The 27,036-nt window shown below is 36.8% G+C and overlaps 1 protein-coding gene across 5 annotated transcripts in view; it reads right to left on the bottom strand.

The window, feature by feature from the left end:
• The window catches only part of fam131ab (family with sequence similarity 131 member Ab), a 33,462-nt gene extending 6,426 nt beyond the window's left edge, over positions 1–27,036 (bottom strand). Inside the window, exons 1-5 of one of the 5 annotated variants that reach the window (XM_089121563.1) lie at positions 26,859–27,036; positions 17,021–17,154; positions 10,341–10,434; positions 9,152–9,334; positions 1,797–1,928 (exon numbers count right to left, since the gene is read on the bottom strand). In XM_089121563.1, the coding sequence (XP_088977689.1) occupies positions 1,797–1,928; positions 9,152–9,334; positions 10,341–10,434; positions 17,021–17,154; positions 26,859–26,943 (628 nt within the window). In that variant the 5' untranslated portion in view covers positions 26,944–27,036. Of the gene's footprint in view, positions 1–1,796; positions 1,929–9,151; positions 9,335–10,340; positions 10,435–14,712; positions 14,809–17,020; positions 17,155–25,438; positions 25,585–26,858 lie in introns of those variants that run through there. The other 4 variants (XM_039660285.2, XM_039660288.2, XM_039660286.2 and 1 more) reach the window with 4 other exon arrangements.

Below are 27,036 nucleotides of genomic sequence, written 5' to 3' on the forward strand. Positions count from 1 at the left end.
TGTTAGAATCAAACCACTGCGCGTATTTTAAACAGTATTTTTGTTTTAAAGAATGTTTTAATTGGGAAGCAACACATGTCTCTGTCCTGCTTATTTGGTTACAGACGGATGGATGGATGGATGGATGGATGGATGGATGGATGGATGGATGGATGGATGGATGGATGGATGGATGGATGGATGGATGGATGGATGGATGGATGGATGGATGGATGGATGGATGGATGGATGGATGGATGGATGGATGGATGGATGGATGGATGGATGGATGGATGGATGGATGGATGGATGGATGGATGGATGGATAGATAGATAGATAGATACTTTATTCATCCGTTAAGGAAATTCAAGTTTCCAGTAGCAACAATTAATTAAAAATAAATAAACAGGACAAAAAACAACAACTTTTTTTACACTTTATTTTAAGGTGTCATTGTTAGTGCATGTTAGTGTACAGATTTCATTCAAAATATCTTCATTTGTGTTTCGAAGATGAACGGGTTTATGGGTTTGGAACGACGCGAGGAAGAGTAATTGATGACAGATTTTTCATTTCTGGGTGAATTAACACTTTAATTGGCAGTGGAAACGTGTCGTACAGCGAGCAAGGTATAAACCTGCAAGCTGTAGCCGAATAAAGAGACAAGCTGCACTGTAAAAAATAACCGTGATTTTAACGGTAAAATACTGTAAAAATGCTACAGTGCAAAACTGTTAATTGGTAAACAGAACGTTTCCGTACTATACACAGTAAATAACTGTGATTAAATTTAACGGTATTTTACTGTAAAATTATCAGTTTTTGAAAGTGAAAAAGAACAAATCATTGTATAATTTACAGTGAAAAAACGTAAATTGACATTCCCACAATTCCCTGTGTGACACTTCACATTTTTTGTATTTTTGTTGAAATAACTATGGTTCCTCATAGTTTTATTGTTTTTTTTTTCTAATCAGTTATGTACATTAGGGTTATATGTTACATTTAATGTTGTTAAATTAATGTTTATTGCATTTTTTTAATTTCATGTGTGTTACCATGATGTTTGTGTGAATGACATTGTGCCGCTTCTTGAATTAAGTATTGCTTTATACAAGTATTCACTTGTGATGAGCTCATGTAACTGCTGTGATGATTGTTGGTTGTCAGCGTATTACAATGGTCTAAAACAGATATCAATACATCAATAAGTTGGTAAATCCACATTTTATCAGAAAATAAATTACGGTTTATTACTGTAAATTTTAAGTTAAGTCTGTAAAACCATTAACGTTCCTACCGTATTTTTAACGGTAAAGTTCTGGCAACCACAGCTGCCGTTTTTTTACCGTAAAATGTATGGTTTATTTTGTACAGTGTGGATGTGGTACAACTTTATCTCTCTCTCTCTCTCTCTCTCTCTCTCTCTCTCTCTCTCTCTCTCTCTCTCTCTCTCTACGGTCTGCTGTAGCAGAACACATTCAACTTGCAGGAGACATGAATGCTGGGATATCAAATAGCACCAGAGAGCAAAACTAATGAGAGGGGGAGAATGGGGAATAGATGTTTTCTGAATGAAAGTAGGGCACTAGGACAATAATGTCTGCGCTTCGTTTCAGCGTTTAGTTTGAGGGGGAGAGAAAAAGAAAAACAGAGAAAATTGGTCATCATTAGCCTTAATAATAAAAAAAAACCTCAAGATGATATTATTAGATGCTATAAACAATCAATAGATCATTATTGAAATAGCAACTTGGTGCGCATGTGTTTTGCACTGACTCTGATTTGTGTGTGTTTTATGATTGTGTGTGTGTACCTGTGCTCTGTGTAACGGGCTCGTTTGCAGGTAGAAAATCTTCATCGTAAGAATCATCGTTAGACTCGTCACCGTCCACTGAAGACCAGGCCCGAAGCTTTGCCTCCGCGATGGCAAACTGCTCTGCCACCCCTGATAAAAAAAAACACACACAATTCATAAAATTACATGCATCATTACGTAATCATGTCAGTTACAATTGCCTGAAGATTACTGGAATACATAGAGACAGAGATACTTTATTAATCCCGAAGGAAATTAAGGTGTCCAATAGCTTATACACAGAGACATCTGCAAGAAAAAAACAAAATAAATAAATTAAATAAGAAAAAAGTGCAAAAAAAAGAATACTTAATTAAAGTAATTAGTGAAAGATTTATTCACCAAATAGTTCAATTAAACATGTATATTGCGTCGCACCCACCATCTGCCCCACTTCCTCCTATAAACCTTGTTTTTTTTCCCCAGTAAACTGTATGCCATTCCTTCATAATACACACACCATATTTAAAATAGATCCCACATATCGGTTGCTAGGCACTGCAGTCACTTTAACAAATGTAGCAGAGAGTGTGATGTGTCGCCGTGGAGACGGGCTGATAGATTCTTCTTTGATTGCCACATAGAACCCATATTTGATTGACAGGCCATTCTAAATGGAACACTGCCTATATTTGAAATTCTTATGACATCATAGCAGTGTCCTCAGGGAGACGGTTCATATCACACACAGCTCTGTCCAGACATGCTCACACATATGTGCAGTGCTTGGGTTATAAAAGCAATTAGCTAATTAACGCTCTCGCTGTGTCTCTGGTTTAATCGACAGGGCAAAGAATATATTTGACCACAGAAGTACTTGCGGCATATCTGCATAGAACTTACAAAATAAGAATAATACAGTAAAATAACAAGAGAGTGCAAGCAAATGAAGTCTCAATTAAAAAGCTAAATAATTAAAATGTCAATAGGTATAAAATAAAAGCTAAATATAATAATAGTATATATATATATATATATATATATTTAATTTCAATAGGCATAATATGCACAAAAATAAAGCAAAATAAATATTATCGTAATGGATGCCAAATAAAATGAAAATAAAAAAAGCAAAATAAATCTACATGCGCGAAACAATAAAATACATTTCAATAAAAGTTAAATAAAATAAAACAAAATAACTAGGGCTGTCAAACGATTAATCGTGACTAATCACATCTAAAATAAAAGTTTGTGTTTACATAAAACATGTGGGTCCACTGTGTATAATTATTTTGTATATATAAATACACACACATGCATGTATATTTAAGAAAAAATATATAATTTACTTGTATATAAAATATTTATATATAATATACATTATATGTAAATCTATATACAGTATATACATGAAAATATTTCTCAAATATATACAAGCATGTGTGTGTATTTATATATAATAATTATACACAGTGCACCCACACATTTTATGTAAACACAAACTTTTATTTTAGATGCGATTAATCGTTTTACAGCCCTAAAAATAACAATTATAATTCCAAAAGGTGCTATATAAAATAAAATAAACCAGCACTAACAAGCATTAACAAGTATGGATAATGCCATCAAGTCAGAAGTCTCTCTCTCTCTCTCTCTCTCTCTCTCTCTCTCTCTCTCCTTAGCTTGTGTTAATTCAGAGATTCATCCTTCCATTCATCTTTCACCCTTCGTCAGCAAACACTCACACAGCAAGTTTTGTTGAGGTTTGGCAATTTTCCTAGAGTTCAATTTGACCCACCGTGTCACTATGTGTGTGTGTGTGTGTGTGTGTGCAGTGATGGGCAGTAAATGCGTGTGGGCAAAAAACACACATGTTGACGAGGACATATAGCGCATGCACAAACAAAATTACATTAATAATTTTTCCATTTATGAAAAGGGAAATCCCACGACACTGACAGAGAGAGAGAGAGAGAGAGAGAGAGAGAGAGAGAGAGAGAGAGAGAGAGAGAGAGAGAGAGCTGTGAATGACTCTCTCAAGTTCAGCCCATAAATCGTCCTGCCGTCGCTGAGGAAAAAGCTTTGTCACACCAGCCTCATCCTGGGAAAGTTCGGATGGGAAATGTGAGGATATTAATGAATTGTTAAGGAAGCAGAATTAAGCGCACATAAACTGATAACTCGATTGGCTCGTCTGATTACTTCATTATCCTGTTAACAGTCACCGTCCCAGCAGCAGAAGCCGTGGCTCGCTTGACGTATTGCCTTTCTTCCCGTTCTGCAATAATCTAAAGAGTCCTCTTTAAAAAGGCATCAAAGAGATCAAGAGTGATTTCTCCATTAATCAGATGCTTTGCATGCAACGAATGAGTTCAGTGGTGTCCAGTCCTTCTCTCCCATCATGCATTTGGCAGATGTTTTTATGCATTTGCATTTGATCAGTGCATGCATTGATCCCTGGGAAATCAAACCGATGACACGCTGTGGTGTTTGAAAAAGCATTAGCAGACCTAATCGACATCAACATCAATTCAAATAGACATGTGGTGATGCATTATATTACATGCACTGCACTATTATAGCGAGCACTTTCAAATCATTATAGATACTTTTCTATCAATTTAGATTTTTAGAAAGCTTTTTTCCAGTCAACCGGTTAAATTGAACAACTTTGCATCTGTGCTGCATGAAAGAGGCATGTAAAACACACACAAACACACACACACACATGCTGGAGGTGGAAATCTCCTTCCTCTCTACACAATCTCAGGATTGGATGAACACGATATTTCGCCTATTTTTAAGAAGAGAGCGGACAACAGAAACATCATCAGTGCTTGAAGACTCAATTTTGTATTGTTTAGCAGATTTTTCCGCTACAGATTGATACGCATCGGACTGGAAGTTTTTTTGACGAATACGAAAAAACTAACGCATATGTAAATTTCGTACTTAAAAGGGATAGTTCACCCCAAAAAAAGTTACATTTTGAAGCTTATTTAAAGTTTTAAAAAAAAAACACAAGCAGGTTATAACTGTGTGTTCTATGTCATAGATCAAAACGTGAAAATATTTAGAGGATTTGTTCACCACAGACCTTATTTCAGGTGATTTAGCAAAAACCCATTCAAAAACCCATTGACTTTAGAGCAAGGGAACCGTAATGCTAAAATGCTAACTCACTTCCCCGATTTGGCCTACAGAGTGACGTCGTAACTTCGGCACTCTATAGACTGAGCCATTGATCAACTGAACCCTGGTCTGAAGTCAGTGATGCAGTATTAGTCGTTAGTAATGTGCGGGTTCACAACGCTTATTACACACAGGGACACAAAAATAAAAGGATTACAATGTAAAATATTAATATTGTGTACACAAAGATATGGTGGAATCCGGCTTGTCCCGTAGATGGTCTGCTAGCGCTTTAACCTCGAGCGCTCACAAACAGACACAGCTTTAACCTCGCGCACGAGCAGATCGGGTTCCTCGCTAGAGAAGCGTTCAGTCTTTCCACTTGCAAATCCCGTCTGGTTAAAGGAGTAGTTCACTTTTCAAAAAGCTTTTGCTGATAATTTACTCGCCCCCGTGTCATCCAAGATGTCCATGTCTTTCTTTCTTCAGTCGAAAAGAAATTAAGGTTTTTAATGAAAACGTTCCAGGATTTTTCTCCATATAATGGACTTCAATGGGGTCCAAACGGTCCAAAAATGAAACTTTCAGTACAAACTGCAAACTTGTTCAAAGGGCTTTAAACAATTCCAGACGATGAATAAGGGTCTTATCAAGCGAAACGATCGCTCATTTAATAAATAAATAACAAAGTTTCTTTCGCCGAATGAACCAAATGACTCAGAAAAAGATTTGTTCATTTTGATGAACGAGTTCGAACAGGAGTGCGTTACAGAACAGAGCAAGGCGAGCGTTTGAGCTTATAAAACTTAAACTTTGTTATTTATTTATAAAACGAGTGATCGTTTGGCTTGATAAGACCCTTATTTATCGCCTGGAATCATTTAAAGCACTTTGAAGCTTCACTGAAACTCTCATTTGGACCTTGAACCGTTTGGACCCCATTGAAGTCCATTATATGGAGAAAATCCTGGAATGTTTTCATCAAAAACCTTAATTTCTTTTCGACTGAAGAAAGAAAGACATGGACATCTTGGATGACATGGGGGTGAGTAAATTATCAGCAAAAGTGTTTTCAAAAGTGAACTACTCCTTTAATAGCGAATCCGCCACGGCTCGAGCACAACTGGCTTTTGAAGGCAACGGGAGATGCAGGGGCGGCTCGCCCATAGAGGGCGCTGGGGCGCCGCCCTCCCTCCGACCTGTTTGTCTGTTTTTTTAATATATATTAAAATTTATCATTTTGAAAAATAATCTGTGTTAATTATATGCTAATAATGGTTTTACTTTTAAAAGTGTTTTGAACTCACCAGAATGATATTTGCATTCACTTTCGTTACTTTTATCATGTTGGTGTAGTAGTATAGCCAATAGGCTGTCTTCTCAGGGCGCCAGTTCGCTCAGCCCCACAGTGCTGGAATTTAAGCCAATGGTTCCCCGGTTGCTATGCAAAAAAGTTTATATTTCGCCAATCAGCGCCGTCAAATTTTATGGTTTGGGGGCGCTGAAAATATCGCCCACAGTATCAGATTAGGCGGGGAGTGCACTGTGCACGCGCACCACGGGACATTTTTTTACCTCAGATGAGAGCAGAATGGCAGCGCCAGTGACGTCGAGTGGAAATAATGTAAAGTTAGCCGTGGGAATTGACCTGTCTGTCTCTGTCACTCACTCACTCACACACACATAAACACTGTTTCACACACATTTGATAAATAGTTATAGGAATATTAATACCTGTGTGTTTGCTTTGTTTTTGATGTTTTTAAGTTCTGAGCTAGATTACGGTGTTTAATACTAGTTAAAATCAACTTTCTTCTCATACTTGGGTGTTACAATCAAGAACGTTGTCCCACCCTCTTTTTCAGAGCCTTTTCTCTCTCTCTTTCTCTAGTATCAACACATTGTTATCCATTATCCAATTGTCAAAAATATATAGTCTACAGCTGGGGATTGATTAAACTAGATTGTTGTATTACCTATTATTTTTTGTATTACCTATATTATAATTTATCAATATTATGCATTTGCACTTTTTCTGTCAGCACACAGAGCATAATAAACATTCAACTTGTTCATTATCATTAACTGTCAAACTGTTATTATTATGTATTATTTGACCATTGGTATTGACTGGTTTAAGTTATTTTATTGGTATAGGTAAGGGCATGGCCTAAGGTCTAAAATGCACCAGAATGCAGGAAATCACATCTACTAAATTCAAAATTTTATGGGGGGGAACCCCAGACCCCCCTCTTATTCAGCCCCCCCTACTATAATTTTCACCAGCCGCCACTGGGGAGATGAGACTCTGATTGGTCGCTACGCCACATTTTAGACCAGCGCCGGGAGCGCCGAGCATTTTTCCCGTCATTAAACAAGCAGAAGTGGATTCAGGCACGCAGAAACTAAGGTTGCACCGTGAGCTTTAGACCAGCACTTAAGGCGGGCATACACTGTGCGATGTCTGTGCGATTTCAGCAAGGTACCTACTCACACTCAACGAGTAAATCGCATGCGATGCAAAGCCAAAGTTCAGGATTTATGTGCTCACACTGTACGGTCCGATCGTCGAGCTGCGACTTCACTGTTCACACTATACGTGTAATATCTGCGATAACCCCCTGGATTGCGCCTATCCACAAGTTTCCGAGGGGCGCTCCTGTAAAAAATAAAGTGGGTGAAACTTCCGGTGACGCGGCGGAAGTAGCATTCCAATGGTATTTTGTGTGTTAGTTAGCGAAGAGGCTAGCTGTGTTTCGGAGAATTATTTTACTATTTAAAGACGCAAATCTTTATGAGAGATGTCGTTACCGAGGCCAGGGACAACATGCGCTGTTCGCGGTTGTATGTATAACCGGACTAAACTAATTCAGTGGCTTAACGTGATTGTTTTGAACATAAGCTGAAAACTAAATGATCCTGCCAACGACTGAAGTTTCCATCAACCTCCCAAAAGACAACGAATCATCCTGTGTACATTTGTTTAAAATCTTAATATTCTATAAACTCTATCAGCATGTGTTTGGCTGTTCGCTACTGATGTTACACCTAAACTCAGGATCAAAGCCTGAGGTGACAGAATACCAAATGTGCCAGTTAATGTATTCAAGCAGCACATTCATTTATAATTTTGAATAAACTCCAAAGCACAATGACTAAGTGTGTATTTTTTATTTTAATTGTTTGTCAGCTCGCACAACTGTCTGTCACCATGCCTTGATGAGTATTGATTATTAATAATGTTATTATAATACTCCCAACCAACTACTGCGGAGGGTAAAGGTACTGTTATTTCACCCTTTTTAATTTCGCTGAGGTTGTGTTCCCACATCGTTAGCTAGTTTGGATCGCTATAACTTGAATGACTGTCAACTGTTGAATGAACGAGTGTCAAGCATGTCAAGTAGCGCTTTGTTTACTTCAAACCGGAAGTCGCGCCCACTTTTGACGCAAGGCCTCATGGGGCGTAGGAAACTTGTGGATAGACGTGTAGATATTGTCAAAACAAGCATCTGCTATCCATATCAAGATGATTTAGCATTTTCAGTTTATGCATTTAATTATTATTAGTATTATTGTATTAATTATTAGGGGAGGCCTATAGGCTAATTTTATTATTAAATTGATCCGCTATTATAATTAATTTGCCACGCAATATTTTCACAGCAGGATAATAAAATATTACACAATCTTACTCCTCATTAAAAATTGTCTAAAACATTTAGGTCGATTACAATTAATTATAGGCATATTAAATAACTATTAGCAGTCTATAATATGTCCGAACATTGCCATAATTAATCATCAATGAAAATTAAAAACAGGTTTATTTAAAAAAAAAATTGTTTAACAAATTAATAAAAGAAGTGTTACATCGCATGTGGCTTGGAAGACGAAGACGTGGGTAATATTATCCATTTTGCAACACGAACTGGAGGTAAGCGACAGTAATTTGTAGCTAGTTTGAACTACAGAACTTAAAGATCTCCCTCTTTTCGTTTTTATTTTAATTTTATTTTTGCTGCAGATGAAATGGTTAAACTTCTGTTTTCACGCAGGTGCAGTGAGGGAAAAAACACTGAGTTTAGGGCAATCGGTTCGTAGCGTTGCTTCAACTGTGCGAAAAGTCGCACGAGTCAGAATTCGGCTCAAAATCGGATGAAAATCGCGCAGTGTATGCCCGCCTTTAGCTGGTTAAAAGAGGGCCCAGTGTGTGTGTGTGTGTGTACGTCACTGACCGGCAGCGAAGCGCGCCTCCTGCTCTCCCTCGGACAGATGCGAGTATGACGTGAGGTGGGACTCCAGAGCGCTGGGAGCGTCCGTGGGCTTACACCAGCCCTTCCACTCGATCAGGTGCGCCACGCGCCCCTGCGCCATCGCCGTGGGCTTCGTCACATGATCTTTGACCACCTGCGAGATTCCTGCACACACACACACAGAGACTCAGGGGTCAGCGACACCAACGCGGTATAATACATAATACATGAGGAATAATGCAGGTCACTGTGTCAGTCGGTGCCACACAAAGGACTCATCAAGTACGTTTACCGTGAAGATATCTTGTGTCGAAAGTTGTGCGTGTGTGTTTGGTTGTGTGATTTTTAAGGATAAACATTTGTATAATGACATGAGTATTATACTGGTATTGATTTATGAGGATATTTCCTATGTATTTTATACTGGACAAAATACAGTTTTTCCAGTATAAAAAAACATTACACCATATGGAATGTCCTCACATGTATAGCAAAACAAACCTGTGTGTGTGTGTGTGTGTGTGTGTGTGTGAGAGTCAGGTTTGGTGATCTTTGTGGAGACCACATGACCTACATTATGAGAACAATACAGCATCTCAATGTGTCTGAACCGAGACGCTTCATTATCAAATCTATTGTTATTGTCCTTTATTGGAGGGACTTTTGTTACACTTCCATTAATCAGCTTTAAATTACTCTGTTAACTATTGACAAGGTTTTAAATAGGGTGCATCACATACATCAACAGCCCAAAAAACAAAAACAAAAAACAGGTATTTGCCTTTTGGTTAACATTAACCAGCATTAAAATACTAACTATTGTTTATTTTTAATAACATTAAAATACTAACTATTAATACTAAGTTTTAACTCTAAACTAAACTAAAATTTAATGCATTTGACCAATAGTCAAATGCCCATATGCATTTAAAACCTTGTCAGCCCATATATCTGACAAAGTTTTAATAAGGTGCAGCTTAAACTAAACAGATATTTGACTATTGGTTAACATCAACAGTGTGATGTCTGCGACTCAAATAAAGAAAGATGTTTTTATAAGCAGAGCAAATGAATCATTACATTTCATTGACAGATTGTGAAAAAGACAAGGATTTATTGGTAAATGGACTGCATTGTGTGTGTGTGTGTGTGTGTGTGTGTGTGTGTGTACCGTGAAGAGAAGATCTAGCCAGCGCTGCGATCTCGTGAATGGTGAGAGCTCGTCTGGATTTAGGTAACATGTCGTTGCTGTCCTCAACATTTACCTGAGAGAAGACAACAAAACACTGAGTTAAACACTTTAACCAACAGCTGCATTTCAGAAAAACAATACAAACATTTCTCATCTGCATTTCAAAGATAGAATAGAATAGGATAGAATAGAATAGAATAGAATAGAATAGAATAGAATAGAATAGAATAGAATAGAATAGAATTCGGTGTCTCAGAACAGAAAGTAATTGTCTTGCTTAGATGGAGAAAACAGAAATAAAATAAAATAGAACAGAATAGAATATAATAAACTATGACTTGACTAAAATAGAACAGAATAGAACTTCAGTCCAGTAGAAAACAAAAATCTAGAACAGATGAAAAGAAAGGACAGCTGAACAGAAAAGACAAAAATATGAAACAATAGAAATACAGAATAGAATAGAATAGAATAGAATACTGTGTATCAGAACAGAAAGTAAGTGTCTTGCTTAGATGGAGAAAACAGGAATAAAATAAAATAGAACAGAATAGAATATAATATAATAAACTAGATGACTTGACTAAAATAGAACTTCAGTCCAGTACAAAAGAAAAATCTAGAACAGATGAAAAGAAAGGACAGCTGAACAGAAAAGACAAGAATATGAAACAATAGAAATACAGAATAGAATAGAATAGAATAGAATTCGGTGTATCAGAACAAAAAGTAAGTGTCTTGCTTAGATGGAGAAAACAGGAATAAAATAAAATAGAACAGAATAGAATTTAATAAACTAGATGACTTGACCAAAATAGACCAGAATAGAACTTCAGTTCAGTAGAAAAGAAAAATCTAGAACAGATGAAAAGAAAGGACAGCTGAACAGAAATGACAAGAATATGAAACAATAGAAATACATAACAGAATAGAATAGCTTTAATGCAGCAAAACAGAAAATAACTGTCCTGACTAGATGGAGGGAATCGGAGTAGAATAAAATAGAACAGAATAGAAAATGATAAACTAGATGACTTGACTTGAATAGAACGAAATAGAATAGAAGAACGGAATAGAATATAAGAACTTCAGTCCAGTAGGACAGAAAAAAAAATCTAGAACACATTAAAAGAATGAGGACAGCTGAATAGAAAAGAACAGAATATGAAACAATAGTGATAATTCATAACAGAATAGAATAGAATAGGCTAACTTTAATGCAGCAGAACAGAAACCAACAGTCCTGACTAGATGGAGGGAATCTGAGTAGAACAGAAAATAAGAAACTAGATGATTTGACCAAAATGGAATGGAATAGAATAGAAAAGATGAAGAATGTGTACAGCTGAATACAAAAGAACAGAATATAAAATAATAGAATTGAATAAAAACAATCCAGACATTTCTTCTCTGCACTTCCTGTCTAATAAAGACGAGCTACTGTATGTAAACTGAACTACAGGAATGTTTGAGTGTGTGGATCGCTCCCATGAGACTGTTCAGGTCACGGTGTGTGTGTGTGTGTGTGTAAGGTCACATGTGTATCTGTGTTGAGTCGTTCGTGTCTTCATCATCCGCAGGGACTCGCGGTCGACACGTGCACCTGGTGTGTGTGTGAGCGAGTGTGAGGGTAAACGTATTAGCGGAAACGTCATGGCAAAGTTAATGGAGCGGGTGGCAAAATAACACCAGATACATATTGAAATAAAAAAACGTGCGCTGATACACACTGAATATTCCCTACACAAGCTGGAGGTAATAACACCATTACAGTCTGCTGCCGTTCACACACACACACACTCGCCTACTGCCCTACTGAACGGTGAGCTGAGATTCAGTCCCTGAGGAGCTCAAGCTCAGAAAAACAGCACAAACTCAATGAACAGCAGATCTGCCATTTACAGACGCTTCCATAATCTGCAACTGGCGACCTCTGACCTCAGTAGAACAACCACATCACACACAGGATAGAACAGATGAAGAGAGAATGGAATAGACGAAGAATAGAACAGAATAGACAAAGATAGAATTGAATAGATGAAGAATTGAATAGACAAGACAAAGATAGAATAGAATAGACAAAGATAGAATAGAATAAATGAAGAATTGAATAGAATAGACAAAGATAGAATAGATGAAGAATTGAATAGAATAGACAAAGATAGAATAGAATAGATGAAGAATTGAATAGAATAGACAAAGATAGAATAGAATAGATGAAGAATTGAATAGAATAGACAAAGATAGAATAGAATAGATGAAGAATTGAATAGAATAGACAAAGATAGAATAGAATAGATGAAGAATTGAATAGAATAGACAAAGATAGAAAAGAATAGATGAAGAATTGAATAGAATAGACAAAGATAGAATATAATAGATGAAGAATTGAATAGAATAGACAAAGATAGAATAGATGAAGAATTGAATAGAATAGACAAAGATAGAATAGAAGAATAGAACAGAATAGACAAAGTTAGAATAGAATAGATGAAGAATAGAATAGAATAGATCAAGAATAGAATAGAATAGATAAAGAATAGAATAAAATAAAATAGAATAGAATAGGTCAAGTCAAGTCACTTTTGTTTATATAGCGCTTTTTACAAAACGGATTGTTTCAAAGCAGTTTTACAGAGATAACAGGAAAATAATGTTGTAATAATATTGTTAAATATCAAATTAAATGTCCTCAACTAAACAAGGCAAAAAACAATGGCGACAAAGCGAAGAAAGGGGAAAAAGTGGCGACAGTGGCAAGGATCCAGACTCAGACGCTCAGTTCTCCTCTGGCCATTGAACGGACAGTGTGTGATTATGATTCAGGCGGCATTACAGGTCAGAGGTCAGATTGGATCAGAACATTAACTATATTTATCCAGTTCCATCTGGTTGGAGGTCGGAGTCATCACGCCAGTATGGAGACGAGTCAGAACAGAACAGACAAAGATAGAGTAGAATAGAAGAAGAATAGAATAGACAAAGATTTAATAGAATTGAAGAATAGAATAGACAAAGATAGAACAGAATAGACAAGACAAAGGTAGAATAGAATAGACAAGACACATTTAGAATAGACCAAGATATAATAGAAGAATAGAATAGACAAATATAGAATAGAATAGACAAAGATAGAATAGAATAGACAAGCAAAGACAAATTTAGAATAGACCAAGATATAATTGAAGAATAGAATAGACAAATATAGAATAGAATAGACAAAGATAGAATAGAATAGACAAGCAAAGACAAATTTAGAATAGACCAAGATATAATTGAAGAATAGAATAGACAAATATAGAATAGAATAGACAAAGATAGAATAGAATAGACAAGCAAAGACAAATTTAGAATAGACAAAGACAGAATAGAAGAATAGAATAGAAAAGGATAGAATAGACAAGACAAATAAAGAATAGACAAAGATAGAACTGAATAGACAAGGCCATATAGAATAGACAAAGATAGAACTGAATAGACAAGGCCATATAGAATAGACAAAGATAGAATAGATGAAGAATAGAATAGAATAAGATAGAATAGACAGGCAGATTAGAATAGGCAAAGATAGAATTATAACAAAACAGACAAAGACATAATTGAATAGACAAAGGTAGAATAGAATTCAGTGTATCAACACAGGAAATATCAGACTTGACTAGAATGGAATAGAACAGAATATAAAATAATACAAAACAGAATAGAACAGAATAGAGTAGAATAGAATAAAGATGACTTAACAGTCTAGACTATATGGATGGGTGTACAGTAGAGTAGAACAAAATAGAAAATGCAGAATACAATAGAAGGATTTCAGTGCAGTAAAACTAAGTAACTGTCTAGACATGGGTTATGCGTACAGTAGAATAGAATGAAATGGAACAGAATTGTACAGAACAGAAGAGATAAAAGGAGACTAATAGACTTTTCTACTCTAATCTAGAGTCAGACTGAATCTCCGCTTCTCAATTTGCATGCAAAGCAACCCTCTGTGCAGAGAGACGGACACACACACACACACACACACACACACACACACACACACACAGAGAGATCCACAGGTTATAACAGCAAACACAGTAATAATTACAGCACACGCTCGACATCAGGAACCTCATCCGTCTGTCTGTGAGGCGGGAATACACATGTATATCCTCAGATATATACATAGCCTATATAATGTAATATATATACAAACACACGAACCCGCGACGCACTAGCACGGAAAACGACCAAAGACCCGCTTCAGAACATCCCCAAATATTATCTGCCTCTCAAAAGCGCGCGCGCGCGCGCACACACACACACACACACACACACACACACACACACGAACAGTGAGCATTGATACCGGCTCTCCGCTCGCTCCACACAGGAACAAAAGCTTCTCCATGGAGTCCGTGCTCACCGACACGCCGCGCTATTCCGCGGGAACTCGGAGAGAAACGAGCATTTCTATAGCAACCAGTCAGTCGCCATGGAACGAGTTCTCCAAGGATACGGAGGAATGATGCTCGATGACGTCACATGCAGCACGTTTGATCATCTGTCTCTCTCTCTCAAGCTTGTACAGTATTTCCATTACATAAGCAAAGAACAAATAATCATAAAGTCAATAAATAAATCAGTAAAAATAATTAAGCTTATATTTTTATATTAATTATTTTATATTACTTTATTTCTATGGTTCTCTATTGGTGGGTCATGACTCAAAATGGGTCATAGATCTGATAAGAAAAAAATATGTATAGTATATTAATGAAATATTAGAAATGTACACATTTTATACTTGCACTTATACTGTATAAAATACACATTTATGTCATATTTTATTAGCTAATTTGATGCAATACATTTGAAATTAATTTCTTTGTTTAGGTCTGATAAGCAAGAAATATTTTATTAATACATATCAGTATAAGATATTATTAGATATTTACACATTAAATTTTTATTTTATACTTACATTTGTACTAAAGTATTGAAAAGCTATAGTTTTATTACATATAAATATGAGCATTCATTTATTTATGCAGATTTATAGGTCTACATAAAACTAAATACATATACTCAAATATAGATTAAATTATGATAAATATAATTATAAATATAATATATATATATATATATATATATATATATATATATATATATATATATATATATATATATATATATATATATATATATATATATATATATATATAAAGTAACAATATTTCTCAACTAATAGCCTATTCATTTTTTTGTATAAATTAAACATTTTAATTTTAATTAGAGGAATGTGCATTGTATAAAATTAAATATTAAATAAGTATAAATGTATGCATGGTAGCCTATAAATAAACAGAGAAAAGTGTTTGCACGCAGAAATCCTGTGGGTTATTCCCTGCTGTCGCGCGACTGTTAAATGACTTTTAGTCAAAGGCAAAACGCATTAGTGCAGCGACGCTGTGTATTCGGTTAGGGCAAAAACACATTAAAGAATTAATTGCTAATTACTCAGAGAGTGACTCGTGAATGATTAGACGACTAACTAGTGAATGTCTAAATGAAAGTCAGAGTGAGGAACGCAAGTGGCCCGGGTTAATTAGGTCATTATCCATCCGAGACAAGCTGAGAAAACAGTTTTCTGCCCCGGACGTCGAGTCTTAATCAGCTCACATCTGAAAGAACAACGCGCGCGTCAGTGAGGGCGTTGTATGAACGCGCGACGCGATTGCTAACCATGTATAGCTAATGATGACAGGAATAGCTGGTGAACGCCAGGCCTCGGAGCGCGATGGCAGAAGCGTTGAATAATAAGATCGTATTTTCGAGATGAACGAACATGAACAATGTCGTAAATACGAGTGGGAAACTCGGGAAGCCTCGATCTTTGCAAGTTGTGGGCGTGTCACACTGTAAAAATATAATTTCAAGATTTGTTATCACTACATTTTTTCTTTTGTCAAAACAACTTAAATAATTTATTTAGCTGAGACAACTTATTATTTTGAGTTTCTGATGATAAAATCAATCTCCTTCAATGTATTAACTCACTTTTTCCAGTTCAATCAACTTAAAATTTTAAGGCAACCAGGTTACTTACTTTTTTTTTAGTAAAACCAACATTTTTTTTTTTTACAGTGTGACAATCATGATGAAATACCACAATACTTAAAGGTATTTATCAGTGATATTGTCAGGCTTTTCTATTTACAGCGAAGAGTAAGCTGCACAGAATATGATGGCATTATAACAACGATTCAGTGGTTTCGTAAATTAATTAAAACACAAAAAAGCCAAGCACACCTGATCTTTATTCTTCGTTTTAGTGTATGTGTTAAGAGAAAGGACACCGCCATCTTTGACTTTGCAGCATTAATCAGCTCCCATTTGACAGAGTGACGCGCGCGTCAGTGAGGGCGTTTGGGAGGCGTTGTGTGAAAGCGCGACTGCCAACCATGTATGATGATGACAGAAATAGCTGGTGAACGCCAAGCCTTGGAGCGCGATGGCAGAAGCGTTGAATAAGTGTCCCACTTTCAGCTTTCTAATACCCGCCAACGCGCGACGCGGGGCGAATGACAGGAGAGGAAGGGAAAGGGGCGAGTGCCGGTTCCGGACGCTGTGAAGTATAAATGGAAATGGAACAGATTGAGAGGAAACTTTGGCACCTTGAGGTAACGGTCCGAGTGCCCAAATGTCCCGCCCAGGCCGCGCGCCAAACTGGTCCGCGTGTTTCCCAGCAGCACGAGGTCTGAGGAGGAGCTCCTCGCGCTCCAGTCCACGCGCAACCCTTCGCCCGCCACTGTGGGGAGAGAGGATCGAGCTCAGCCAATCAGCACTGACCTCAAGGGCCGAAGAGCACTGCCATGGCAACCACACCATCACCATCCCTCTGATACTGGGCTGATAGATAGATGGATACCTAAAATATCTGTGCTGAGTAACGATTAATCGCGATTCATCATATACGAAATAAAAGTTTGTGTTATTATACATGTGTGTGTACACAAGATTTGTTATCACAACATATTTTCTTTTGTCAAATCAACTTTATAATAATTTATTTAGTTGAGATAACTTATTATTTTGAGTTTCTGATGATTAAATTAATCTCCTTCATTGTATTAACTCACTTTTTCCAGTTCAATCAACTTAAAAATTTAAGGCAACCCAGGTTACTTACTTTTTTAAGTTTAACCAACAATATTTTTTTACAGTAGTAATCACAACATTTTTTCTTTTGTCAAATCAACTTAAATAATTTATTTAGTTCAGATAACATATAATTTTGAGTTTCTTATGATTAAATTAATCTCCTTCATTGTATTAACTCACATTTTCCAGTTCAATAAACTTAAAATTTTAAGGCAACCCAGGTTACTTACTTTAAGTTTAACCAACAATATTTTTTACAGTGTTAGTAATCACAACATTTTTTCTTTTGTCAAATCAACTTAAATAATTTATTTAGTTCAGATAACATAACATTTTGAGTTTCTGATGAATCTCCTTCATTGTATTAACTCACTTTTTCCTGTTCAATGAACTTAAAATTGTAAGGCAACCAGGTTTCTTACTTTTTTTAAGTTAAACCAACAATATTTTTTTACAGTGTAGTATATATAAATACACCCACATGCATTAAGAAATATTTTCATGTTTGTACATAATTTATAGCCTATTATACATCAATAAAATCATATACATACATAAGTGTTTATACAAAATAATTATACACGGTATGACACAAACTTTTATTTTGGATGCGATTAATCGCGATTAATCATTGCCCAGCACTATATGGATGGCAATTAAAGACAGACAGATATATATATATATTATAATCTTCACATTTATATAGCTAGCTACATTTCTACTGGGATATTATATAAACTAATAATTTTAATATGGTTATATTAATATATTTAATATTATAATAATATTATGTTATTATTATTGCATTTACATGTACTAAAGTATAAGAAATAGATCTAAATAGACAAGGTGACGAGACGTCCTTTTCCCTTTTTTAAATAAATAAATTAATATAGTTCAAAAAGTTCAAAATACAAATCTGTTGCTTCCTCATACTCACATTTATCCTGAAATGCACAAATGATGGAACAACAGTATATTTTACAAGTATAAGCTGATGCTTTATTGGCTGTAGATCATAAACAATGAACGGTCTTGCTTTTGGAAATCAAGACAGTCGTCAAATCTAAATCTGACTTCAGGTGTTCGATTCTATTTCTCAAGTTGTTTTTTTTTTAACGTAAGATTCACGTGATAAAACGAGTTTCAGAGGAATAAAGTGCGTCAGGTTAGTGTGGAGGAAAGACCAGCAGATCATTCAAGCTGATGCACCAGCATCTCGATCGACTGACACACAGATCAACACCACAGGCCTCCTCACATCTAATGTCACACACCACACTCCCTCAGCGAGACGTCGTCACACACCACGGATGACATCATTTCCTGTGTGCATGTGCTCCCAGTTCATTAACACTTACATGTTGACTAGGAGAAACATTCCCATGGGAAACGCCAACTACTGTATATAGAGTTCAGTTCTGCATCATCTTATGTGCACCATGTTGAGAACTTGGACGATTACAATAGCGCTCAATATTTAAATTGTTCTAAATGTCAAAGTATGTCCATACCACAATTATAACGATAATGACACAAAGTAATGATATTGTTGAACCTATTTTTTATTATCCGAGCTGATAAACCATAAAATCATTGACAAGCAATGCATTCAATATTTATAGTTTTCATCCTTGGTGTCATATTTCATCACAAAATCATTAGAACATAAATTACATTTAACAAAGGAAAAGAAGCCTAACAATATTTGTTAACAATATTTATAATGTATGTATTTATAAATATAGGCTAACAATATTTAAAATCTTTATCATTTATGAGTTTGTATAAGATCATGACAATTCTTCATTGCCCTCACCAATTCACATTATTTTAATGCAAACAGCTAAACAATTATCATTACTGCAATGGCAAAAAAAAAAAAAAAAAAAAAAATTGTATAAAAAGACTAGATTTATACCATCCGTGACAATAATTAAAATGACAAATTTACAAGTAAAATATCCCGTCACATTATAATTATGATAATTTGGACATTAATGCAAATGTCATGTCACAATGCAAACAATCGTAAAATAGGTTTCAATTTCCTTTTGCAAAATACAGTCAAATCAATAATTATTCAGACACCATATATAATTGTGTATATTTTTTTCTACAAGTGGGTGCAGGACACTATAGTTCATTAATGAAAGTGTCTGAATACATGTGGGTTTGACTGTATCATTTCTCAGTTCTTTCTTTTGATTTCAGGGACGAAATTTGAACCAGCTACCCTATCTCACGACCAATTCGTACGAGTGATTCAAAAGTGGCTAATTCATACGACCTCACTCGTACGATTTTGTACGATTTGTCTAAACCCACGTGACGGTTATGTTTAGGGGCGGGGTCAGGGGTAGGTCATTCGTACGAATTCATACGAATTGGTTAATTCGTAAAATATGTAGTGAGGTCGTACGAATTGTTACGAATTAGCCACCTCGTAAAATTTGTACGAATTCCCGTGAGATCGGGTTGGAACCAGACATATGCACTCCAGATGATCCTTTAGAAACATTAGTGACAACCTCTGTGAGCTTAAACCAGTGTGTGAGATAAAGGTCAGAGGTTAAAGCCCTACCGTCCCGTTAAAGGAGTAGTTCACTTTTAAAAAAACTTTTGCTACTAATTTACTCACCCCCATGTCATCCAAGATCTCCACGTCTTTCTTTCTTCAGTCGAAAAGAAATTAAGGTTTTTGATGAAAACATTCCAGGATTTTTCTCCATTGGGAACCAAACAGTTCAAGATCCAAAAGACAGTTTCAGTGCAAACTGCAAACTGTTCAAAGGGCTTTAAATGACACCACACGATGAATAAGGGTCTTATCAAGCGAAATGATCACTCAGAAAGTTTAAGTTTTATAAGCTCAAATGCTCGCCTTGCTCTGCTCTGTGATGCGCGTTCGTGACTCTTCTGTTCGAACTCGTTTATCAAAATGAACGAATCTTTTTTCGTGTCATTTGGTTCATTCAACGAATGAAACGAACGAATTGACTCGGGAAAAGATTCGTTCATTTTGATGACTGTCACGAACGCGCATCACAGAGCAGAGCAAGGCGACCATTTGAGCTTATAAAACTTAAACTTTATTTTTTTTTTTAAATGAGCGATCGTTTCGCTTGATAAGACCCTTATTCATCATCTGGTGTCATTTAAAGCCCTTTGAACAGTTTACAGTTTGCACTGAAACTGTCTTTTGGACCTTGAACCGTTTGGTTCCCATTGAAGTCCATTATATGGAGAAAAATCCTGGAATTTCTTTTCGACTGAAGAAAGAAAGACGTGGACATCTTGGATGACATGGGGGTGAGTAAATTATCAGCAAAAGTTTTTTTAAAAGTGAACTACTCCTTTAACACCCCGGGCTCCAATCGTGTTGGGTTTCCTCTGCTCTCAAACCTCTTTCCTAATGAGGGTCAATAAAACCCAATCCATGCAGACAATAGAGACAGCGAGGGACGTGGACGACCGCGGAGGTCCACCAGTCAGTCTGGACTCCAGCAGGGGTGTTCGTTTCTCTCAATGACACCATTTAACTTTTAACTTAATCTCATGGAAACATGCCAAGAACTCATCCACTCACCGGCCACTTTATTAGGTACAGTAGCGAGTCAGATCTGCTTCCGGAGATTCAACAAGCTGCTGGAAACATTCCTCAGAGATTCTGGTCCACATGACATGATGATGAGCCTTGTAGCCAAAGGAATATGGTCACTGTGGTCATGAAGGGAAGGACGAATCCCCAGCACCATTAAACCCCCTGATACAAGGCAGGATGATCCATGCATTCATGTTGTTTATCTGATTATTGCAGCTGAAATCCAGAGCCAATGTTTCTCCAATCGTCTGTTGTCCAGTTTTGTTGAGCCTGCGTGAATTCTGTTCTCATCTGACAGAAACTTCTGCTGCTTCAAGGTTTGACGTGTTCAGAGATGCTCTTCTGAAGACCTCAGGTGTATCGATTGCTCATTTGAGGTAATGTTGACTTCCTATCAGCTGGAACAGTCATTCTTCTCTAACCTCTGACATCAACAAGGCCTTTCGTCTGTTTACATTCACTCAAAGCGAGAAATCCAGCTTTTAATGTTGTTTATATGTAGGGTTGGGTATCGTTTGAATTTGAACGATTCTGATTCCGATTCCTTGTTTCGATTCCGGTTCCTAACGATTCTCGATTCCGATTCTTTTAAGAGGCAGGGTCAAAAAAGTTTAGCTAACCTTGCTAACCAACGGCTTTTCTGAAGGAAATACTCCTTTTGTCACAAATTTAGCATTTTGCCGAGATTTCGTTATTTTTAGAAAAGTGAAGCCACACTTTGGATCGCCGACGTAAGCTACTCATGTTCAACTCGCGCGGTTATGCCAACATTTTTTGGTAGACGCTTCTTCGTTGGTGTTGTTCAGCGGTTTCTTCTTCTGCTCGGCGGACTGTGAATATCGAAACTAGGAATCGAAATTTTAACTTTTGAACGATTCCGGGAAAAACGAAAAGTTAGTCCCGGTTCCAATCGATACTCGATTCTCGATACCCAACCCTATTTATATGTCTACGTGGTGTTTTTCATATGCTTCAAGACAAACCATGTGTAAATTCATAAGTTGACTCAACAATACCGTCGATAACTTATAAATAGGCCCTACTTATGAATTTAATTTACACATGGTAAAGTCTTAAAGCATCGTCAACTAGTGGATCCCTGAGTTGAGTGAGTGGGGGCGGGGCTCATTTGCATATTCATATAACCGCGCATACTAAATGAGACAAGGTTACATTCGAGATATTTTAAGACATATTCACACACAATTGCTGAGGTGAAACGTAACCTACACCCATTTTAGTGAGATTCTCTCTGGATTAATGTCAGATTGATTGCCAGACCTGTTGCTGAAAACAGAAAGGCCGATATTATCTCCAATAACATCAGTATGAAATCCACAGGGCGCTTCGCTGACTCACCGGCACGATTTTACAGACGCTTAGCTCTAGCGGAGTGACCCACAAACAAATCAAACAGAAGAACCACCTGATGAGAGCCAGACTGAGAGCTGAAAAATAATTCTTGTGTCCAAAATCCCTGGTCCTCCAACACATAAACCTCTCTAGCAAACCGTATCGCATCCATCTGGTCGTCGCCCCGCGCCGGGACACGGAAAGACTCCAGGCCACCGGCGGCCCGGGCCATCTGGGGCCGGAGAGATGACCTCACTCAGTCTGGATGTACACGTTCACAGTGAAGCGCTTTCGTGAGCGTACACGTCGTCCTTGTCCTGATAACCGTTCCGAGACGAATCTCCCGTCCTTGTCCTTTCCAGGGTGACAGCAAAACTTATAATGCGTGGCTGTTTCAGGTCAAAGCTGATGCAATCTGACTCCGCTGATACTTTTACACACTCCTTTGGAGGTCATTATTCCTGCAATTCATTCGTTGCAATCTGAATTGAATTGGTTTTAGAATTGATTCATTTAGTAACAGACACTGTTGACCGACTCAAGCTGAACAACAACACTATTATCTTATTTAGAGCTGCTTTACAGCAATATTTGGATTTGCATCAAACTTGACCAAACCAACATACTGACATCATTTTTCTTTGACTAAAAATGAGTCAGTATCTCCTCCAAGAGCTAGCTATTTTTTACTACGCAAAAAATCCCATAGACGTACATTGACTCACAAAACCTTTAAACAACAACTCTAACAGAGTATTTAATTTCCATCCACCAATTATCTAATCACTAGCAAAGCCTATAAAGTAGCTTAGGACATGCTATCAATGTGCTAGCAACATGCTAATTCATGTAGTGCTAAAACACGCTAATTCATGATAACAATGTGTTTAAACTTGCTAACAACACGCTAACAATGCATTAAACACACCAGCAACAAACTATTTCATTATAGCAATGTGTTAAAACTTGCTACAACATGCAAATTCATGCTCGCAATGTAAAACATGCTAGCGACAGGTTAACTTGCTTTAAACCATGTTAAATCAGGCTATCAATGTGCTAATTCATACTAGCAACAATGGTGATTCGTGCTAATCGTGGAGTTAAAACATGCTAGCAATATGATTGACCGTCTAAATGTCACATTTAATTGTGTGTTGCAATGACATTTCAAACATTGTTTTAAAAATGAGAGTATCTTATTCTAGTGATGAAAGTAAAATTTGTATGGACATTTATCCGGGCGTGTTTATGGATTACAGTACATTAACTATAAGAACAAATTCATGAGCAAAAGTTGGTGTTGTGTGAATTAGTTCTTCTGTGTTTTTATCACTTTAAAATATAAACAAATTTAGTCTGAAGAACAATGTAATAATCTAAAGAACGTTTTTCTATTATTAAGAACCTTTTGTGGATGTTAAATGTTCTTCACTGAACCACAAATGCCGATGAAGAACCTTTATTGTATGAAGAACCTTTACTGTAAGTGTAGTATAACTTTTCACAGATAAAGGAACAGTTATCGCTCTGTTTCAGCGAGGATGTCATGCCACACCGGCACGTTTATCAGCAATTAACGGGACACTCTCACGCTACAGGAGTAATGGCGCGTGCAGGGTTATATGGCCCCGGTATCCTGATACGTCATTAATAATTACAACACGAGATTAAGAAACGATTTGCGTGGTGAAAATAAATCTGAGGTTATTTGTTCGAGACTCTCGGAGTGGAAAGGCGTTGGATTTAGTTTTTCCGTACTCGCTTCTTGGATCGTGGGGAAAGACCTGGACATTAGGCTAATGATGGACACAATTAAATTAACATTACCGTCAAGCACTATTTGCATGTATCTTTCTTCAAATATGGACACTTTTGACCCTGTGCATTTTTTTTTAAATACACGTTTCAAATTCAGTACATCCTGCAATTCAATTGCAATGGCATTTCAAATATTTTTTTTTAATAATCACCAGAAGATTAACATAAATTGTATATGTTTGAAAACTGAATGCATTAATCTGGGTCAAAAGATAAAAATCTATATATAAAATAAATAATCGAAAAGTAACAATGAATAAACGGATTGGACAGAATTAAATTAACATCAGCGTCAAGCACTAATTGCATGTAGGCTATTATTTCTTCAAATGTAGTCAAAAGTGTCCAAATTTGAAGAAATAATACATGCAACTAGTGCTTGACGCTGATGTTAACTTAATTCTGTCCAATTCTGACTGTTTCCAATTCACTTATAATGAGACCAGTTTGGTAACACTTTATTTTACAGTGTCCTTGTTAGTATACATGTGGCCTACTTACAATAGTAGCCTAATTAAATTATGCATAAATACATGCAACTAACCCTCAACCAAATCCTAATCCTACACTAACCCTATATTACATAGTTAATGTTACTCAATACTTAAATACAATAACGGTAATGACGTAGTTACATACATGTAGGCTAGCTGCTAGTAATAACAACTTATATGCATAAGTAACTAACACTAAACCAAAACATAACCCTAAAGTACTCAGTCTTAGAGTAAGTACAATACCTACGTCACCTTAAAATAAAGTGTAACCAGTTTGAATATAAATCAGCCTCTAGGACATAAAAGTGCTGTAGTTGAAGAAACACACTGACACTAATTGTCGTCGACATGCTGTAAACGCTGCTGGTTCACTGCATACTGTACATGCATCATGACTGCACAATGAAGTCATGTAACCCGAGTCGAGGATCCAGCATGTGATGAACGAGCACTGATGCAGGTTTAATGCAGATTCATACACACCCTCCGTGATCTGTGCGATCGCCTCACACACATGCACTCGCAAGCACTATAAGAGAAAAGCCTGCAGTGTGTGTGTGCACATCTCTGTTCTGCATCTGAAGTGTGTGTGAGCTGCAGTCGAGCTCAGGTTTCACACGCCCGCTTTTCATGCTCAGAGGAAAACAGATTCTCACCCACTGGCGTTCTGGACGCGACACAGCCCATGCTCCGTTATAACGAGGCGACACACACAACATCGACCGGTTTAAGACGCATTATGCTGAGAAGCGCTCGCGTTTAGCCTTCCTTCCTTCTCTCCATCTCTCTCTCTCTCTCTCTCGAACATCCCATCTGCACTAGTTTCTGAACTCCTGCGCTTCTTCTGGAGGATGAAGGAAAGCCAAACACACACACACACACACACACACACACACACGCACGCACGCACGCACGCACTAAACAGCGTTCCTCACAAATGCAAAGACTGAACTGTTGTTCTCCACACACACACACTATAAAAAATATACGTACATACATTATATATATAGCCTATATATTTATGATTTATTTTATTTTTTGCTGCAATGCAATATAACAATTTTTGGAACCTTCAGGTCTCAAGAGAACCGTTCTTTCCGCATTAGTTTGAACAACATTCTAAAAATTCTAAGAACGTTTTGTGGATTTGAAAGGTTATGCTAAAAACACTAAAACCCTGTTCAGCACACATTTTATAGACTAAAGCTGTCCTCCAGAAAATGAACAAAAGCAGCATGTCTCACAATGCAAAGATTAAACGATAATTTTCCACATTTATTTATTTATTTAATTTATTTGTTTCAAGGATAGCCCCTTGAGATGAACCATCTCATTTTCGAGGGGGTCCCTTCTTTACAACAAACAATATCATAATAGAAATTCATAAATAAAGTAAATACAACACAGGACTATTACAAACATTTAGATACATTTACATTCTCATTCAAACACACACACTTTTAAACAATGCTCCCATAATACTCCATTTCCCTTTTGTCCCCTACCTACATAGGCTAAACTGCAGATTTTCAAACAGATTAAATGAATGTTTTCATGTACAGCCACTGTGTTCTTCACACACATTCAGACTAAAATAACATTTCTCACAAATGCAAACAGACTTTCAAACTACTGACAACACTGCTATTCACCTGCCTTATAAAGAAACAAGCTGTTCTTCTACACGCACACACACACACACACACACTGAACCTGTGTTTCTCTCAGATGCAGAACTGTTGTTCTTCTGACCCAGACTCGCTAAACTGATGAATGCAACATGTTCTGATACAGCAGAGGAAGAAAACTGCAGTTCTTCAAACACACACATGCGCGTTCCCCTGAAAACACACTAAACTGTCATAACCAACACACACACACAAACACGCACGTGTACAGAATAGTTATTTCGGTTCTGTCACACACACCAGATCAATCGCCCTTGACAGAGACGAAACAGCCGTTTTGCTCATTATTAATATCACAAAGGCTATTTTAAGACATGTGACATTACATTGACACGTTTTATGTGTGTGTGTGTTTATAAACACTGTAGTGTTGTATAGTGAATCTCACCTCTAGATGACGCGGGGTGGATGGACAGTGTTTCTCTCCTCGAGCTCTCACGCATTTGGGTCTCCCACGGCTCGGTTCCGTTCATATACACACACACGCTCAGACACACACACACACACACACCGAGCGAACAGCTTCTCTCACCCGCGCGCGAGTAAGCATGAAAGGATGAAATGCA

Source organism: Pimephales promelas, chromosome 16 (assembly GCF_988280905.1).
Source record: "Pimephales promelas chromosome 16, fPimPro1.hap1.1, whole genome shotgun sequence".
NCBI classification, from domain to species: Eukaryota; Metazoa; Chordata; class Actinopteri; order Cypriniformes; family Leuciscidae; genus Pimephales; species Pimephales promelas.